The sequence below is a fragment of the Phacochoerus africanus genome, chromosome 1 (genome assembly GCF_016906955.1).
Source record: "Phacochoerus africanus isolate WHEZ1 chromosome 1, ROS_Pafr_v1, whole genome shotgun sequence".
Classification (NCBI taxonomy): Eukaryota; Metazoa; Chordata; class Mammalia; order Artiodactyla; family Suidae; genus Phacochoerus; species Phacochoerus africanus.
The window spans coordinates 238,008,858-238,028,638 of record NC_062544.1 but is presented as its reverse complement, the minus strand read 5'-3'; the positions used below and the strand labels follow the sequence as shown (position 1 = coordinate 238,028,638).

Below are 19,781 nucleotides of genomic sequence, written 5' to 3'. Positions count from 1 at the left end.
TAACATCATATTTAATGAATAATATATAAAACTACGCATATGTAATGAATAAATGAGATATTTTGTTGGAATAATAACAGGATGCTGTGCTGCAGTTATTCTGGGGCAGACATTTCATTTGCTAGAAGTACTGAGAAACTGGAAAAGAGCAACACTCATACCTTTTTCTCTTTCTGCTTCAGATGCATAACAGATAAGGAAAAAATTCCAAAGCTAACACATCAAAAGACTACACTTGCAGAGTTTCCAATGTGGCTCAGTGGGTTAAGGACTTGACGTTGTCTCTGTGAGAATGTGGGTTCCATCTCTGGCCTCAGTCAGTGAGTTAAGGATCCAGAGTTGCCACAAGCCTCGGCAGAGGTAACGGCTATAGCTCCAATTCGACCCCTGGCCTGGGATCTTCCATATGCCACATGTGCAGCCCTAAGATGGAAAAAAAAAAAAAGTCTACACTTGCCAGTTCCTTGCACACAGTGGATGCCTAATAAATATGCTTCAGTAATTAAACATACTGTTAAGGAAAAATGTATGAATTTGTCTTCCCAGAATCGGTGGGGTAGAAAAGGATCAGTGGTTAACCAGGAAAGTATTTATATACCTGGATAAAGTCACTTTTTTGTTTCAGAAAGGGCAAATGACATTTCACACAGTGGTGTCAGTAATTCAAGAGTTATAGCAAGTTAATATTATAAGGAAATGTATAAATAAGGTTACCTATTTTAATTCTTCCTAAATTTTCATTTGTTGACTCCTAAGCCAATACATAAACTCTAGTGAGGCCAAAAGAAAGTCAAATTATTCATTTACAACAACAACAACAACAATAATAATACCAAAGAAATAAAACAATACCTGGCATTCTGACTATTCTATACTGACAATTTCATTATTGAATTTAATGAATAATAACGATTAATTTCAAAAAGTGAAAAACAACAGACCTCCAGAAATTCTCTGTAAGTGGACATTCTACAGTGTAAGATTCAGGTAGTCAATTTTAAAATAATGCATGAACTTAGTATAATAACACTAAATACAGTTATGGATTTCTCTCAAACTGTTTTTAAGCATAAATCCCAGAAATTCTACTACTACCACAACTGTCTCACCTAATGGGTAGTGCTGGGAAATGACAGCCTTTTTATAACTCTACCTGGGAAACCTTACTGAAAGGAAGGACCTTTCCGTTCAGCTTAGACTGTTGGTATAAGTGTTTCTCCCACTTGAGCATAAATCCTGAGTTTGTAGGACACCCCTCCCTTCAGTATGTTCTTACTAACAGAAAACAATATTAGAAAATTCTTACCAGAAAGATCCACCACTGCCTCATGACTGGAAACAGCTCCTTTCTCAATAAAAAGATCTCGAAAATATTCACTATTAGCTGACAGAACAGATTTATGAGCTTTGTATTCTTCTCCTTCAATTAACAAAGTAACATCACAGAACTGGTTAGAGAGTCTCTGTTCATTCAGTTGTTTTAAGACAGCCTGACAATGTTTTGGAGAAGAACGTTTCACCACTCCTTTGGTGTCGACCTACCAAAATAAGTTTGAGACCAAGAACTATATTACATATCATCTGTACTTTTACCATTAACAGAATTTAAAACAAGACACTGTATTCCCTTGTAAAAGATTCCACTAATTAATGTGAACAAATAACCTGATATTCTTTACTACCTATATATTTAAATAATAAAATGTTCTGGAGTTCCCGTCATGGCACAGTGGAAACGAATCCAACTAGGAACCATGAGGTTGCAGGTTCAATCCCTGGCCTCGATCAGTGGGTCAAGGATCCAGCGTTGCTGTGAGCTGTGGTGTAGGTCGCAGACACGGTTCAGATCTGGTGTTGCTGTGGCTGTGGTGTAGGCCAGTGGCTATAGCTCCGATTAGACCCCTAGCCTGGGAACTTCCATATGCCACGGATGCGGCCCTAAAAAGATTAAAAAAATAATAATAATAGTAAGATGTTCTATTTTCTGTTATATTCATTCTACTGGACCAAATAAAAACCTGCATCTCATTTCTTGCTGCCTCCTGGTATCAGTCAGAAATTTACTTGATGATGTAAGAAACTAACACAGGGAAAAAACAAAGACCTAGCCAGCTTACTTTTACCTTGCTTCATGACCCAGAGTCTGCTTCCAGAAATGTATTCTGTCTACCTGCACCAATACACCATTAAAAAGAAAAGAGGACGAGTAATTAAGACATAAACAAGTTACATTCTGATGAGAAGAAATCACAGGAATATTAGTTTTATTTATTTATTTAGGCTGCACCTGAGACATGAGAAGTTTCCAGGCCAGGGATTGAACCCTTGACACAGCAGCAACCCAAGCCATTGCAGTAACAATGAGTCCTTAACTCAAGTCCTTAACCCACTGCACCACAAGGGAACTGCCAACAGGAATGTTTATGATTAAGTAAGAGGCAGTATTAAACTTACAGCACATATAACAACATAGTGCATTACTTTAGATATAGACCTGCTTAAAATTTTAATGACAGTGCCAAGAGTCAAGCAGTTTCAGTGGTTTTAAAAAGAAATTCAGGAAGACTATAAATACCAATATACTAATTACAAACATTAAAGCTGAATGGAAAGTTCCACTTACAAATACAAGTTCATGTTTGGATACTGGCTTCTTTTTCGCAGGCTTGGAAGCTGTAGTTGGAGGTGAAGTAAAGTTGCTCAGGTCATCCTCTGATTCATTACTTTCGTCTCCAGATTCAAGGTCTAGTCCCAATTCTTCCAACATTTCCGAAGTATCTGATATTGGACGGGAACGATCTAATTTCTCCTGACATTTGCTACACTGTTTAATGTAATCTTTGACTTGCTTTAATATACCTACAATGAAACAAAAATTAACAAGTCATATTTGGAGTTCCTGCTGTGGTGCAGAGCAAATGAATCCAACTGGGAACCATGAACTTTCTGGGTTGATTCCTGGCCTCGCTCAGTGAGTTAAGGATCTAGCATTGCCATGAGCTGTGGCGTAGGTCACAGACACGGCTCAGATCCTGCATTGCTAGGGCTGTGGTATAGGCCGGCAGCTACAGCTCCGACTGGAACCCTAGCCTGGGAACCTCCATATGCCACGGGTGTGGCCTTAAAAAGCAAAAAAAAAAAAAAAAAAAATCAAGTCAAATTTAATACTGCTCTCATTTGAAAACTGAAGATTATACTGTTGGTTAATCTGTGTACACTAATGTATATTCAAGTGCATGTGTACAGACATATACATGCCCATAGTACGAAAGAGTGAATTCTTTTTGTTTGTTTGTTTTTTGCTTTTTTAGGGCCGTACCTGCAGCATATGGAAGTTCCCGGGCTAGGAGGTCAAACTGGAGCTTCAGGTGCCGGTCACACCACAGCCACAGTAATGCCAGATCTGAGCTGCATCTGCAACTTAACACCATAGCTCACGGCAACTCCAGATCCTTAACCCACTGAGCGAGCCTAAGAATCACACCTTTGTCCTCATGGATACTAGGTTGGGTTTATTACGGCTAAGCCACAATGGGAACGCCCTTTAGAATTTAAGATAGCTTTTTTTCAAAGATATAAATGAGTATTTGTTTCCATGCTGATATAGACTCTTTTGTTGTTTACTCTTATTGATTTACCACTATATAAGATGATTATGTAGCGCTATTTCCACATGAGTTTCAACTCATTCATGTAATAGGAACAATATGAAATTGCCAATATTCAACTGTTTTTGACCTTTAAAAACAATAATATAAAAATGGGGTTTGGAGTTCCCATTGTGGCTCAGTGGGTTAAGAACCCATGAGGATGTGGGTTCAATCCCTAGCCTTGCTCGGTGGGTTAAGGATCCATTGTTGCTGTGAGCTATGGTGTAGGTCGCAGATGCAGCTCAGATCTGGCATTTCTGTGGCTGTGGCATAGGCCAGCAGTTGCAGGTCTAATTTGACTCCTAGTCTGGAACTTCCAAATGCTGCAGTGTGGCCTTAAAAAGAAAAAAGATACAACTCAACAGCAAAAAAGCCAAAAATCCAATGGAAAAATGGGCAAAAAACCTGAATAGACATTTCTCCAAAGATACAGATAGCCAACAAGCATATGAAAAAATGCTCAACATCACAGATTATTAGAGAAATACAAATGAAAACTACTATGTGGTACCACCTCACACCAGTCAGAACGACCATCATTAATAAGTCCACAAATAACAAATGCTGGAGAGGGGGTGTGGAAAAAAGGGAACCCTCCTACACTGTTGGTGAAATGTAAATTGGTACCACTGCTACAGGAACAGTATGGACGTACCCTAGAAAACTATACATAGAACTACCATATGACCCAGCAGTCCCACTCTTGGGCATACATCCGGACATTCTTGGGCATATACCCAGACAAAACTTTCCTTGAAAAACACACATGCACCCATATGTTCACTGCAGCACTATTCACAATAGCCAAGACATGGAAACAACCTAAATGTCCATCAAAAGATGAATGGATTAAGAAGATGTGGTGTACACACACGCAGACACATATACATATAATGGAATACTACTCAGCTGTAAAAAAGAACAAAATAATGCCATTTGCAGCAATATAGATGAAACTAGACTCTCATACTAAATGAAGTAAGTCAGAAAAAGAAAGACAAATACCATATGATATTACTTATACCTGGAATCTAATATACAGCACAAATGAACCTTTCCACAGAAAAGAAAATCATGGACATGGAGAACAGACTTGTGGTTTCCAAGGGGGAGGGGAAGGGAGTGGGACAGACTGGGAATTTGGGGTTAATAGATGCAAAAACTATTGACTTTGGAAGGGATAAGCAATGGGATTCCTCCCGTGTAGCATTGAGAACTATGTCTAGATACTTACATCGCAACAGAACAATGGGAGGAAAAAGTATGTATACATGTGTGTGTAACTTGGTCCCCATGCTGTACAGCAGGGGGAAAAAAAAAATATATATATATATATATATATATAATCAAAAAAAAGAAAAAAAATGTGGTTCATGCTAATGCTTCTCTATCTTACTAACATCAGGCTTGACCATGCAATTAATTTTGGTCAATGGTATACAAATGGATATGATGTGTGCCTTGTGTTATTAGAGCCTTAAGAGGCATTGTTTTCCATCAGTTCTCCGATTTATGATCCCTCTCTCAAAGAACAGAATTTTCAGATGGATGTTGTACTTTAGCCTGCTTGAATTGCAGATAGAAAAAAAGAGGTGCAGCCAATCTGCAGCCTGAACAGGACCACAATCCAAACTTGTAATGAGTATATAATAAATCTCTTGGGTTTTTTTTGGTTTGTTTCTATTGTTCTGGGGTTCCACCCAACCCCCACCACCCCCCATTTTTGGTCATCCCAAGGCACATGGAGTTCCCAGACCAGGGATCAGATCCAAGCCACAGTTGGTACCTATGCACCTGTGGCAACGCTGGATCCTTAACCCACTGTGCTGGGCTGGGGACCACACCTATGTCCCAGAGCTCCAGGGATGCTGCTGATCCTGCTGTACCATAGCAGGAACTCCTAAATCTCATTTTTGAAAAATACATTTTAGGCTTTTATTAAATAACAGCATACACAAGTTAAAAGCTTATTATACACAAGCCACTCACAAAATCCTATTTTGAATTTCAACTTTCAGCTCAGCATGCTGGCGTGGGTGTAGGAAGCAAGGAAGGAACATTTACAAACTCACACACTTATAAGGCAGGACCAATTAATTTCCATTCAACAGACAAGGAGAATAAAGCCCTAAGAGGTAAGTAACTTGTCCGAAGTTACATCTAGTAACGAGTAAACTGCATAGGTGGGCCTCTAAAAGCCACCATTTTCCGTATATCATGCTACTTGTCCAAGAACACATTTGTCCATCCCTGTGATAGAAACGTCTTCCCCCACGATCCCCAAGTAAAATGCAAACAAAAAGCTTTGTTAATTAGTTAGAATGACAGAGATATACAGTAAATTCCTGAAAAGCTTCAAAATGACAAATTACACCATTTTCCTTAAATTTTCAACCTTCAGATAGCATCTGAGGAATATTTCTCAAATTGTATTATGTCCCACACTTACTTAAAAAGTAAACACTAGACTAATAAATTCAGAAAATTATACTCTTGGTTTTATATCCACACCATGGACTTTTATATTAGAAGGTGAGTTCTACGGTAAAGATATTTGTCTAACCTAGAAATCTGCCAAATTTATTTGTTCACCTTTTTCCCCCAGAACATAACAATAATTAATGGATTAGACTTCTTCAAAGAGGTTACAAGTGGTTAGTTATAGCTGTATTTACACAGACCCAGTTCTTGGTAGGTGTTCTAGTGATTACACACTCCTCTTCTGGACAGATAACAGCAGCATTCATTTGTTCCCATAAAACAAGTAAAGTCTTAGGTACCTCAGCTATCTTAGCTGCAGGTAGCTAATTTAACCATCACATGATTTTGCTAGTGTAATCTTTTTTTCTACTAATTTCATCTTCATATTTTAGCATTCGACTGAGACAGAGAAGTCATTTATTTTGAAATTCCAGCACACAATTACAATACAGAATAAAATAAGAGGGTGAGGGGATGATAACATCTATAAATATTTTACATTCGAAAATAAATTTGTTACATGTCAACTTTAGGCACTGAGCCAGAGTTTTTCACTGTGTTCAAACAAGTGAAGTTGCTACAAACTTGCCTGATCACCAGGATGTTATGGCAGGGTTTATTATGGCAGCGTTTGAAAAAAGCAGCATAAATAATGAATACCAGTAAACTATTCCTGGTACAACTTCAAGTGGACTGACTTTAGTTTTTTCCTAGGCATCTACAATGATCAAACCTTATTAGCTCCCAGATAAACCGCCTACAATGGCTTTGGAGTATGTATATCTGGAGAGTCCATTTGTAGAGTATGACCCACTAAAACTGATAGTTAAAAATGTTTGTTTTATCACTTAACAGCTCCAGATCTCAGAATGTTTATTTTTCTATGTGGTGTGTTAATTTTAATAGGCCAATAAAAAAGAAACAAGTAAATAAACAGTATATTAATATAATAAACATCAAAACGAATATTCATTTTAAGTGAAGAAATATTAAAACAAAAATGACATAAAATAACATCATAAACTTACTACATGTTAATGAAAATATCACTTATATGAAAAATATTATTTCCCAAAACATAAAAAAATTAGCGAGAAAACTAGCACTACATTTTTGCAAATCTTTTTAATGTATTTAATAGATTATCATATATGCATCTATTGCCATATATCATATCATGTAGCCTCTGAAAAACTCTGCTGTGTCTGTGTATTTGTGAGACAATGAATGGAAAGCAAATAACACCTTGGTATGATTATGACTATAATTTTGACTTTGGGAATTCTCTGAAAGGATCTCAGGGCTTCTCAGTACCAAACTTAGAGAACAGCTGTTCTGGACACTTAAGGATTTCAAAATCCTACACAGCCACAATTCTATCTCTCTTGCTTAAAACAAACATATACACAGTCTGGGATTTTTGGGTTTTGGTCTTTTAAGACACTGAACACTAAAAAACCATACTGTTTAGATAACACAGATAATCCATTTAGGGAAGGAAAATCCTGAACAATAAACCCCATTTAGAACCATATAATAGTGGTTAAGAAGAGTCTGAAATCACAAAGGTCAGCTCCTGATAAAAGATATAAATGTTTTCCCATCTGTAAAAGAGAGGCATAAATGTTTCTACCTTACCAGGTTTTATGAAGATTAAATGAGTGAAAATAAACTAAGTACTCAGCACACACTGTCTGCCATGTAAAAGCTTCAACAATGTTATCCTCACCCTTCACAGATGTGTCTCTTTAAAGAAATCTAATGCAGATACAGGTTTAAAAATATAAAATAAACTAAGGGAAAGTATTTAACAACATAGAGCGGGGGTGCTTTTGAAAACACGAAAGAACTATTTAAGAAGCAAAAAGAACTCTCCAACAAATTCATACACGTAAAAGAACTTTTGGAAGCTGTTCAGTAGTCTTCCTTACTTATAGATAAGTACATCATAAATTAATTCCTGCAGAGCCGTACGGAGAGTGACCGAATCCCTCCTGACAAAAACCTTTTATTACTAATTTTAAGAGAACAATATAAACATTCACCAACTTTGTGGAGAGTGAGGACAGTAAAGAAACTAAGGGCCGTTTCTTTCTCTCCTCCCTTGTTTCCTAAGGAGTCAAGAAACTTCGTTGCTATACTCCTTGACCAATCACAGAAACCTCATCTTTCCCAGGTATGTGTTGTGTTTCAGGGTTTTCAAAGTGCTCTTCACATTATCAACGGGATGTATACAAAAAAAAAATCTTATAACACTATGTAAAAATATAACATTCAGAATTCAAAATATCTGCTATTAAATCCTTGCTCTAAAAACTAGGGCTCAAAATGACTTTCAAACAACAGCAAAAGCCAAAAAACCCTGTTTCCACGTAGTCACTCCAAATCACTTCTGCACAAAATCGCATGATTCCTTAATTACGCCGCAGTAGCGTGCTATGAGGAATCCCGGCAAGTGGACACGCAGAACCTCAAACCCACTGGCCAAGACCCTAGTGGAACGCACTGCAGAAAGCTTCCGAACTCTTGGTGGACCGTCCCTTCCCCCAACCATCGGCACAAACAGGAATTCAAAACGCACAATACAGAGCACCGCAACCGCCGCCCGCCTCCCGCCGCCGAGAAACTTCCGCCAAGAGCAGGAACCACCGCCTCCAGAGTTACCGAAAGAGGAGGGCCGGGAGCCGCCCGCGAGTCCCAGCCCCTCCCCGTGGCTGGGCCGGCCCCCGGGGAAGCCCCCATTCGCCCCACCCCGAGCCAGGGCCCGCCCCCCAGCTTCCCCGGCCTCCTTCCTGTGGGAAGTGCGGCTCCTTTCACGTCCCCCACCCTCTCGGCTCCGCCTGGCAGCTACTCCGCCGCTAAGCGCAGGCCAGGCTGGACCGGCGAGTGGTGCCGGAGAGGAGCAGTGCGGGCCCTCACACTGGCGATGCACACAGGCCTGCCTCCACCTGCGGGCCTAGCCAGGGAGCAAGCCGCCCGCCCTCCCCCTTGCCGCGGGCGAGGTCCTACCTCGCCACCAATACGTCTTGGACAAGTCGTGCCAGGTCTGATGCTGGGTGTGGTGAGTGCCGCCTGGACCCAGGTGCGCCGCCTCGATGAGACCCCGGCGCCGCTCGGGCTGCAGCACTACCTCCAGCTCGGCGAAGGTCTTGCGGTGCCGCTGCCGTCGCTGGTAGTACAAGGTCCCATCGCGCACCACGTAGCAGGCGGCTGCCTTACGGATTTTACGCTTGACATTGCCCTCGGTGCCCGGCGCGTATGGCTCGCACTCGTTCGTCAGGTAGCGCAGGATGGCCTGGTAGCTTTCCTCGCTTGACATCGCTGACGGCGGCTCCCTGAGGGCGCCTGTCAATGGCAGGAGAGAAAAACAGTGCACTGGCTCCAGGCGGATGCAACAGCGGCGGCAGCACTGTAGGGTGTTACGACTGTGTCTGTGGTGAATACTCTTCGACGGCGCCCGCAGCGCGGAGGGAGAACCGACGAGTTGGTAACCAAGGGGAACTGCACTTCTCCAGCGCGCGGGATCCGCTGGCGACTGACAAAATGGCTGCTGCACCACCGGAAGTGACGCAAATCAAGGGCAGTGGGTGAGGGGACTAAGCCCTGATTGGAGCTGGAGCGCAGAGGCTTTCTGGCTTGATCTAGCGGACTGAGTGACGTCAGGACTGCGGTCGGACATTTTGGAAGCGGGTAGGCCCTTCCGGGGAGACCGAAGTGGTTTGGGGCAGACATCTTAAGTCCTGGCAATTTCCCTTTTGATTTTTCCCTTCTTTCCCATGCTCTGAGCACGTGTAGGAGCTTGTGGGCAGTTGTTTATACCCTTGGAGATACCTTAAGGTGTAAAGGAGCCTTTTTTCCTACGTGACGACGTTTGGAGACCCTCGACAACGCAAATACGCCAGATTTTGAGGCTCTTAGTAAAGTATTAGTCAAGGGATACAAGACCAAAGAATGCCCTTTTACACGGAAATGTAGCTTCCAGTGTTATAAAATCGAAATCTCTCCGTTATAGGAGTTACTGTAATTTCTAAGAATTAGCTGGTTCAAAACTACGCATGGTTTTCCTGGAATTATCGGTTGATTCAGTGATTATTTTCTACCAGTGAGGGCACTTAGACTAGCTAACACTATTTCCTTACCGCTTATTTACATATATTTTCACATTAGCTTGGGAGGAAAAATTATCCATTTTACACTCAACATATATTGAAGGCACAAAAGGCCAAGGTAACTCGACCTACGTTTTCCAATGTGCATTCTAGTTGAGATATTTAGCCTGGAGCGGTCCTAGTCAACCCCTCCCTAGGTCGGATATGCAACGCAGATTAGAGACACAGGCCTATGACATTCAAAGCTACTGGGGTAGAGCGCTGTTAGTGCTCAAACTGGAGCCTGAAAACCCTGGGCCAACCCTCTTCCATCCCATCCTGGAGTCTGCAGTCGCTTGGGTGAGGGTCTAATCCTTACGGATACAAGTGAAGACAGACCACAGTTGAAAGCAGTAGGCTCAAAGAATGGAGTGCAGTCTGCACCGTGCTTGGGCGCGGGGGGAGGGGGGGGGGTGTCAGAATTTCCAAACGGCCAGGTACTTAAGGCAGTTGAATATTCTAGCTATTGGTACCTGAACTGTCAGGCCCAGAAAATACAGCTGCCAGGATTTGGGTTTACATAGGCTGCTCATTCCACAAATTACCGTTGGGGTAGGAGGTATTAGAAGCAGACACGCACTCCTCCCCCGCCTCCACGGGGTGGGGCACCCAGAGTGGGCGTCCAAATCCACCCTCCCAAGGGTATTGTGCTGGGTCAGCACTACCACTGTTTTGCTTTGAAACTAAAGTATATTAAAATTGTTGGGTAATCAAGTCATGTATGCGGCAGAGAAGCCAAGTTAAAAGAAATTCCCCTGCACTGTTTCTGTTAAGATACAACCTGTGAAAGCACTGAGAAGCCCACTAAAACTTGATTCTTCGAGACAACAGAAATGTTTCAATAGTGTTTTACACGTGGTCCAGTGTCTTTCTGAGAAAAGCTACTTACTGTTCTGTGAGAACAGGTAGTGTTTATGTCTCCTCCAGGATATCAGAATGAGTACTTCCACTTTAAGACATTTAGACCAAAAAAGCCATGCTTTAAGGGGACATTTTATTCTGTGACCAAAAGAACATGTTGCTCTGTGCTCAAGTTGGGCATTTTGATTGGTTTTTAAATTTTCCCTATTAAGGACTAGCTTCTGATTTCATTTTTTTTTTTAATTACTTACAATTGCTTTTTTCCAACCAAAATCTTTTTTTTCTTTTGGTCTTTTTAGACCCACACCTGCAGCATATGGAGGTTCCCAGGCTAGGGGTCTAATCCAAGCTGTTGCTGCCGGCCTGCACTACAGCCACAGCAACCCCAGATCTGAGCCTCATCTGCAACTTACACCACAGCTCACAGCAATGCCAGATTCTTAACCCACTGAGCAAGACCAGGGATCAAACCCGCAACCTCATGGTTCCTACTTTGGATTGTTTCCATTGCATCATGATGGGAACTCCCAACCAAAATCTTATTAAGCAAAAATCAGCTGTTGAACATAACTTGTATATTCATTTTTACTTTACACATTTTAGTTCCAAGTCCTCTAAAGGGACTGTTTTATTATCCCCAATACCTAAACCAATGCCTAAATTTAACATTCACCAGAAGTAAACATAAATTCCATCACCTTGGATACAAAGGTGATGAGGGGAAGTGTTGATAGAATTTTACCTTCACCTACTACTGATATATAAAAGCATGTTTCTTAAGGGGATGTGGCTTATTCATATTCTATCTTTGAACTAGCACAGCATGGTACTAAGATGATCTACTTGTAGAAATGCAAGTGTATTAACATCAATTATGATTACTATTTTCTTTAACACACTTAAACTACTTGGATATTTTCCAAGTATACTCAAGAAGTTGGACTCTTCATTTAAGCTTATTTTCAAGTAGCAAAAGCAGATTATACAGCTGTTAGTTTTAAGGAGTTTGAACTCTGCCAGTAAGTTAATGGTTAAGAGATGAGATACAGAGGCATCTCATATATGAAATAAATTTATCATGGAGAAGGGTAACTTAAGAAAATAACTCATTAATTGCTGTCATGGCACCACGGAAACGAATCCGACTAGAAAACATGAGGTTGTGGGTTTGATCCCTGCCCTTGCTCAGTGGGTTAAGGATCCAGCATTGCTGTGAGCTGTGGTGCAGGTCACAGATGTGGCTAGATCTGGCGTTGCTGTGGCTGTGGCGTAGGTCAGCAGCTGTAGCTCTGATTCAACCCTTAGCTTGGGAACCTCCAAATGCCAAGGGTTCAGCCCTGAAAATCAAAAAAGAAAAAAACTCACTGAAAAGGCTTACTTTCTGCAGACAGAAGTGATAGAAAAAAGTACATCTTTTAGCAATCAAACTGGACTAAAATCTATGCAATATCCTAGTACTTTTAACTGTAACCAAAAAGTTAAGACCATGCAGTCTGTTTAATGTACCTTTACTAGCCTCAGCTGGCATTAACAATACAGACCTTGTTTTATTTACATAATATTGCTTAACATCTGTCCATCCAGGTTTACATTAGGAGGCATTATTCCTGAGAAATGAACTCTTTAAAAAATATCTAGCTTTAAGGGAACCTGACATGAGCTCATTAGGATGTGGGTTTCCCTCAGTGGGTTAAGGATCCTGCGTTTCGGCAAACTGCAGAGGCCCGCAGCTACAGCTCCGATTCCGTGCCTACCATGAGAGAACTTATATATGCCACAAATGCAGCTATAAAGAGGAAAATAATAAAAATAAAATACATATAGCTTTTAAATTCCTTAGTTTGTAGTTTAGCTATTGTGGTGTAAGCTGAACATGCCTGCTTTAAGAGTGAAGATTCCACCACAATCTAGTTATAGTCAGATCTTTATTTAAAAGTCTGATCTTCCAACTTAGCGTTTTCCACCAACTCGGGGAGCAGAAACCTTCACAGGCTTCACAATCTTTTGCTTAGGTGCTGCCTTTGTGGGAGCCTGTAAAAAAAGAACATACGGTATTATTCCATGCTGGTTTTCCTTTTTTCAATCACCCCTCTTATGCTCAGATTCTGTTGGTATCCTAGATTGCTTTCCGAATTATTTAACTCCTCCGCTCAAAAGTTAAAGCACGCCTTTATATGAAATATAAAAGAAAGAAAAAGATAATACATTGAAGGAGTTAAAGGACACAAATGCAGTGTGGGATCCTGAAATGTATCCTAAGAACAGAAAAGGACCAATGCTAATTTTCTAGTTTTCAGATTTTTACTATGGTTTTCTAAATTGATTAAACAGGAGTTCCCATCATGGTGCAGTGGAAATGAATCCAACTAGGAACTATGAGGTTGTGGGTTCGATCCCTGGCCTTGCTCGGTGGGTTAAGGATCTGGCATTGCTGTGGCTGTGGTATAGGCCGTCAGCTACAGCTCCAATTAGACCCCTTGTAGCCTGGGAACCTCCATATGCCCTGTGTGCGGCCCTAAAAAGAAAAAAAAATAAAGAAAAAAATTTTTTGGTTGCACCTTGAGCATGTGGAAGTCCTCAGCCCGGGCATGGAAACTGTACAACAGTTGCAACCTGAGGCACAACTTTGGTTAACAGTGGATCCTTAACTGGCTGCACCACACAGGAAATACCAAGATTTCAAAATAACCTTTAAAAAACTTTTATTTTTCTCCTTTCTCATTTCTGCATAACACCGAGAGACTCATTTGGCCCTAGCAAAGGGATATCTCTGGAGAACTCAATCAACTGTCACCCAAAAACCAGTTATGAACATCATTTCCATTAGAGCCTCACACTAAATTCTTAAAAAAAAAAAGAAACTTTCAGCAGAGCCCATTTGCATCTCTCACAAGCATCCTTATCTTAATCTATTTCTTGCCTAGCAAAAAAAAAAAAAAAAAAAAAGAAAGAAAAAGAACTTTTACAATTTTGATTAAAAGTACATCTGTTGCTTTAAATGAGAAATCCAAAACAATCCCACAATTACCTTTGCAGCAGCCATTGCTGTCTTTTTAGATGCTTGCTTAGCTTTTTTTGCTTCCTTGGCAGCCCTGTGGGATTAAAAATAATTTAAGCAAATCACTTTATCCTTTAGGATACAGCTTATTAGCAAGAGGCTAGAGTGTTTCGGGAAAGAATTGTATTCTTTCACCATCTGCAATTATCTTAACATAAATCCAAAGGATTTTGTTAACAAATGTCATTAACCACCGATTCAGCTTAACATTTACTAGAAGTGGTTAATTTCAACAAATTATTTAAACTATAGTATAAACTTACTAAGATTCCTGTGCCTATAAACATAACCTAAAATCCATTCAATAGCTAAAATGCTCATAATGGAAGCTTTTTTACCTGATAGCTTGTTCTCTTTGAGCCTTCCTAACTTCAGGTTTCTGATTCCTCTTGGCCATTATGTCAGCAAGAGATGCACCAGTTATGGCCCTCTGGAATTTGACTGCACGACGGGTTCTTTTCTTCTGAATCTCTTCCTACAGAACAAAAAGATGGGGAGCACTTAGAAACTTTATTTCCAAACAATAAAAAAGTTCCCTTGTGGCTTGGAGGGTTAAGAATCCAAAAGCCACAGGTATGGCCAAAAAGAAGGAAAGAAAAAAGCAAAAGAAACTTTGCTTCATGAATTAGGGGAGGAATGAAGTCTCTTAAAATTCATATATAAGAGTTCCTGCTGTGGAGCAGTGGGTTAAGAATCTCACTTCAGCAGCTCAGATCCCTGTGGGGGCGTGGGGTCAATCCCCAGTGCAGTGGATTAAAGGATCCCAAGCTGCCTCAGCTGCCTGGGAGTTCCATATATCACAGCCATTAAAAAAATTTAAAAAAAGATTCATATACATAACTATCAGTCCACCTGGGCTGCTATAACAAAATACCAGAGTAAGTAGCTTAAAAACAGAAATCTATTTCTCACAGTTCTAGAGGCTGGAAGTCAGGGTACAGAGGGACCTCTTCCCATCAGAGCTGTATCATCACATGTCAGAAGTGGGACAAGGGAGCTCTCTCTTGTGCCTTCTTTTATGAGGGCACTAAACCCATTGATAAGGGCAGAGCCCTCATCACTGTATGACCTCTGAAAGGTCCCACCTCCAAAGTTTCAATGTATGAATTTTTGGGGAACACAACTGAGATGACAGCAATATCCAAAAATAATTCATGCAATTATTTGAAATGAAATATGCAAACATATTAAAAAGTATGTATATATAAAACATGGCAATATGCAGATAAGTTTTCCAATTATGTATTGGTTAAACCATCTATTACAAATCCTAGGAATTCCCTGACCAGGAACCATGAGGTTGCGGGTCTGACCCCTGGCCTTGCTCAGTGGGTTAAGGATCTGGCATTGCCATGAGCTGTGGTGGAGGTCATAGATGCAGCTTGAATCTGGCATTGCTGTGGTGTAGGCCGGCAGCTGTAGCTCTGATTAGACCCCTAGCCTGGGAACCTCCATGTGCCTTAAGTGTGGCCCTAAAAAGCAAAAAAAACAAAACAAAAACAACAATTCCTAGCCATTACTTACTACCTTATTTAAGTGACAAAAAGATAACCGAATAATACTTCAGAAGTGACTTTAAGAGAGTTCCGATTATGGCTCGGGGGATGAAGAATATCCCTGCCAGTATCCATGAGGCAGGTTTGATCCCTGACCTTACTCAGTGGGTTAAGGAGCCAGCATTGCCATGAGCTGTGGTATAGTAACAAACAGCGCTCAGGGTTCCTGCCGCTGTGGTGTAGGCTGGCAGCGGCAGCTGATTCAACCCCTAGCCTGAGAACTTACATGTAAAGAAAGTGATTTTTAATGTCCTTTTATGATAAAGAATTTACTTTCAAGAAGAAAAATTACCAAACCTCATCTCATGTATTTTGGGTTTGTTTTTTTTTTTGCTTTGCTTTTTGGGGCTGCACTTGCAGCATATGGAGGTTCCCAGGCTAGGGGTCTAATCGGAGCTGTAGTCTCTGGCCTCCCCCACAGCCACGCCAGATCCAAGCCACAGCTGTGACCTACACCACAGCTCATGGCAATGCCAGATCCTTAACCCAGTGAGTGAGGCCAGGGATAAAACCCGAAATCTCATGGTTCCTAGTTGGATTTGCTTCCGCTGAGCCACGATAGAAACTCCAGAAAATGATTTTTAAGGAGTTCCCTTGTGGTGTAATGGGTTTAAGAATCCAGCTTTGTCAATGCAGCAGCTCAGGTTACTGCTGCGGCAAGGGTCGGATCCCTGGTCCAAAAAGGCTGCATGCTGTGGGCGTGGCCAGAGAAAAAAAGTACAACTCAAACAATTGCTACAGATTCTACATTGGAAATCTATACTACAGTGCTTATGAAAAAATATGATTGCAGTGCACCTCTTAAGTCCAAGAAAAAAATAAAGCATACTTGAACTCTTTATTAAGGCAGGGATATGCCAAAAAAATTTTAAACGGGACATAATGGGAAAAAAGGGCACATTTGTGATTAACTAAAACACTCATTCTACTGAACTTATCAAAATGAAATCTTATTATAGAAAATGCCAATATTTACCTGTATACATTTTTCTTGTCTCAAACCTATTTAAAAATATTTTTTTATTGTAGTAAAATATAAATAACATTGACCATTCTGAACCCTTTTTTTTTCTTTTCCCCTGGCCGCACCTGTGGCACGGTAAAGTTCCTGGCACAGGGATCTGGATCCTTAACCTGCTATGGCACACTGGGACTTCCTTTAAAGCATTTTTAGTGTACAATCCAGTACATCTGCAATGTTGTGCAACCACAAATTTTCATCTCCAGAACCTTTTCAATGTCCCAAACTCTGTACCCATTAAATAACAGCTCCCTATTTCCACCTGCCCCACTAGCCCCTACTTGAGAACCTCTATTTTGTCTTCATGAATTTGCCCACACTAAGTAACTTTAAAAGGAGACTCATACAGTATTTGTCTTTTTGTGGTTGTGTCACTTAGCATAATGCCTTTAAGGTCCACCCTCACAGACTGGTTGCCAGCTTTTTTTTTGTTTTTTTTGGTCTTTGTCTATTTAAGGCTGCACCCATGACATATGGAGATTCCCATGACATATGGAGATTCAAATTGGAGCCACAGCCACACCAGATCTGAGCCAAGTCTGCGACCTACACCACAGCTCACAGCAACGCGGGATCCTTAACCCACTGAATGAGGCCAGGGATCGAACCTGTGTCCACATGGATACCTGCTGGGTTTGTTAACCACTGAGCCACGATAGGAACTCCAGCTTTTTTTATTTTTAGCCGCACCCACAGGACTAGGACCTAAGCTGAGCCACAGCAGTGACACTGCTGGATCCTTAAGCCACTGAGCCACCAGGAAAATCCTGGTTGTCAGCTTTTAAAGGTTGAATTAATATCCCATTGTGTGTATGTAACACATTTTGTTACCCATTCATCCACTGATGGGACATTCTGCTATTTCCACCTTTTGGCTATTGGGAATCAAGTGCTGTGAACACCAGTGTACAAGCTTCTGTTCCATCCCAGCTTCCTCAGATATATTCTCTTGAGTATATATAGACTTATAAGTGGAATTGGGGAGTTCCCATTGTGGCACAGAGAAAACAAATACCACTGGTATCCATGAGGATGCGGGTTCAATCCCTGGCCTTGCTCAGTGGGTCGGGGATTTGGCATTGCTGTGAGCTCTGGTGTAGGTGACAGACATGGCTCATATCAGGTATTGTTGTGGCTGTGGTATAGGACAGCAGCTGTAGCTCTGATTCAACCCCTAGCCTGGGAACTTCCACATGCCACAACTTCGACCCTAAAAAGTAAAAAAAAAAAAAAAAAAAAAAAAAAAAAAAAAGTGGAATTGCTGATAAAGTGAATCATGAGATGAAAATTCTATTTAACTTTTTGAGAAACTGCCAAACCACTTTCCAAATACAGCAATGCATAAGGGTACTAATTTCTCCATGGCCCCACCAACATTGCTAATTTCTTCCACCCACCCATCCCTCCTTTCTTGTTAATCACCATTCTACTAGATATGTCATATCCACTTTTAATTTAGAATTCTTCCTTCCTCCAAATTCCTATAAACCTAGCCACTCTTTCACCAGGAGGTGCTCACCAAATATTTACCAGCCTGCTGAAAACTAATTCTTTTGCCATGGCACTCAAACTTTTTCTTAAAAAATCCCCTTCATCAAGATAAAAAACTGCTTCAAAAAAACACATCCAGTCATAGCTAAGAATAAGCTAATATTCTAGAAGACCCACCAATATATCATCTACACTAATTCTATAAGCATTATAACCAAAATCAAGTCTCCATAACTGTTTCAACACCTTAAACACTTCCACAGTGCCCTGTAAGCTTAATGTAATTTATCTCTGGAAAGGGGATGCTTTCAAATTTCCACTCGATATTTTTGCTGTTAGCCTCAAATATATAACAGGGGAAATGTTTTTATCAATCATCACATCAAGAGAATATAATCTGAGGAAGCCAGAAATGAACAGATAACTTGTACACTATTATTCACAATAACCAAAAACTGGAAATAGCCGAATGTCCCTTCAGTGATACTTTACAGTTCAAGAGCACTTTCACACAGTGTCTGATTTGATCACAAGGTTTCAGAGCAGCAACTGAGGCTCAAAGTTTCAAATTCAAACCAACAACATCAAGGTGCATTTCACTTACCGACTGTCCCTTTTTGTGCTTCCTTCTGTAGAGAACAGTCCAGTTGATCTGCCGAGGATTCCTCTTGGAAAGGAACGCGGACTCACATTTTGCATTAAGAAATTGGAAAACCTGTCATGACAAGTTCAAAGTAGAAGTCTGCAGCTGAAATTCTTAGTAAACTATATTCTAGTTCTATCCTCTCATTTTACCAAATTGAGGCCCATAGAGAACAAAAGGCTTGTGTCACAGTACTGAGAGCAGACAAACCTAAGTTCATATCGCAGGGGAGGGTGGGGGTGTCATTCTGGGAGGCATCTAGCTCCTATCCCTCCTGAGATTCCAAGATGACCTGGTGCCCGTGAAAGAACCCGGTGGCCCATTTCCCTTACGCTGGAGCATTTCAGTTATACAAGCTCCTAGCTTCCGACTCGATCAAAACTCAAGAATGATTCACTCAGAGACTTCTGATCCTAAAAACCGTCGCACGCAGGATCCCCGAAGCAAGCCTTTCAGGGACCAACAGTGATGTGGTAAAGGATCCCGCCTAGACCGATTGAGACTCGTCTTTTCTTAGAAAGAGAACGTGCGTTTTGCCCATGCGGCCTTTCACCTTCCCGTCGGTCCTGGCGTAGCGCCTCCCGTGTCCTGGGTAAATCTTGTACCCGCTGAAACTGCACAGCTCGACCCTGTAAAGAAAAGCAAAAACGCATGGGGTGGAAAGTGACTTTGGCAAGGAGAAGCCATGCCTTCGATGCCAGACATGCCGCTCTACCCGACGATGGGAACGGATTAGGAACCCAGGGTTTCTACTTACTTCATGGCTGGTGGCGCGGGGAAGAAGGAAAGATGGCGAAGAGGAAGAAGGAATCATGGGAAGAGGCCTTATAAGGTCATGGGAGGCGACCTTCTCCCACAATTCCTTTCCCTAA

The 19,781-nt window shown here is 41.1% G+C and overlaps 2 protein-coding genes across 2 annotated transcripts in view; both read right to left on the bottom strand.

The window, feature by feature from the left end:
• Nucleotides 1-9,675, bottom strand: part of ZBTB11 (zinc finger and BTB domain containing 11) — a 38,355-nt gene extending 28,680 nt beyond the window's left edge. Inside the window, exons 1-3 of the mRNA XM_047793302.1 lie at nucleotides 9,141-9,675; nucleotides 2,624-2,859; nucleotides 1,307-1,538 (exon numbers count right to left, since the gene is read on the bottom strand). Coding sequence (XP_047649258.1) covers nucleotides 1,307-1,538; nucleotides 2,624-2,859; nucleotides 9,141-9,450 — 778 coding nt within the window. The 5' untranslated portion in view covers nucleotides 9,451-9,675. The remainder of the gene's footprint in view (nucleotides 1-1,306; nucleotides 1,539-2,623; nucleotides 2,860-9,140) is intronic.
• Nucleotides 9,676-13,048: 3,373 nt separating this feature from the next.
• RPL24 (ribosomal protein L24) lies at nucleotides 13,049-19,740 on the bottom strand. Its single transcript, XM_047793281.1, has 6 exons — nucleotides 19,667-19,740; nucleotides 19,463-19,538; nucleotides 18,871-18,981; nucleotides 14,537-14,673; nucleotides 14,169-14,232; nucleotides 13,049-13,171 (listed from the first exon to the last, which is right to left on the bottom strand). Exons 1-6 carry the CDS (start codon nucleotides 19,669-19,671, stop codon nucleotides 13,091-13,093), a joined length of 474 nt encoding a protein of 157 aa, XP_047649237.1. The 5' UTR covers nucleotides 19,672-19,740; the 3' UTR covers nucleotides 13,049-13,090.
• Nucleotides 19,741-19,781: the final 41 nt, after the last annotated feature.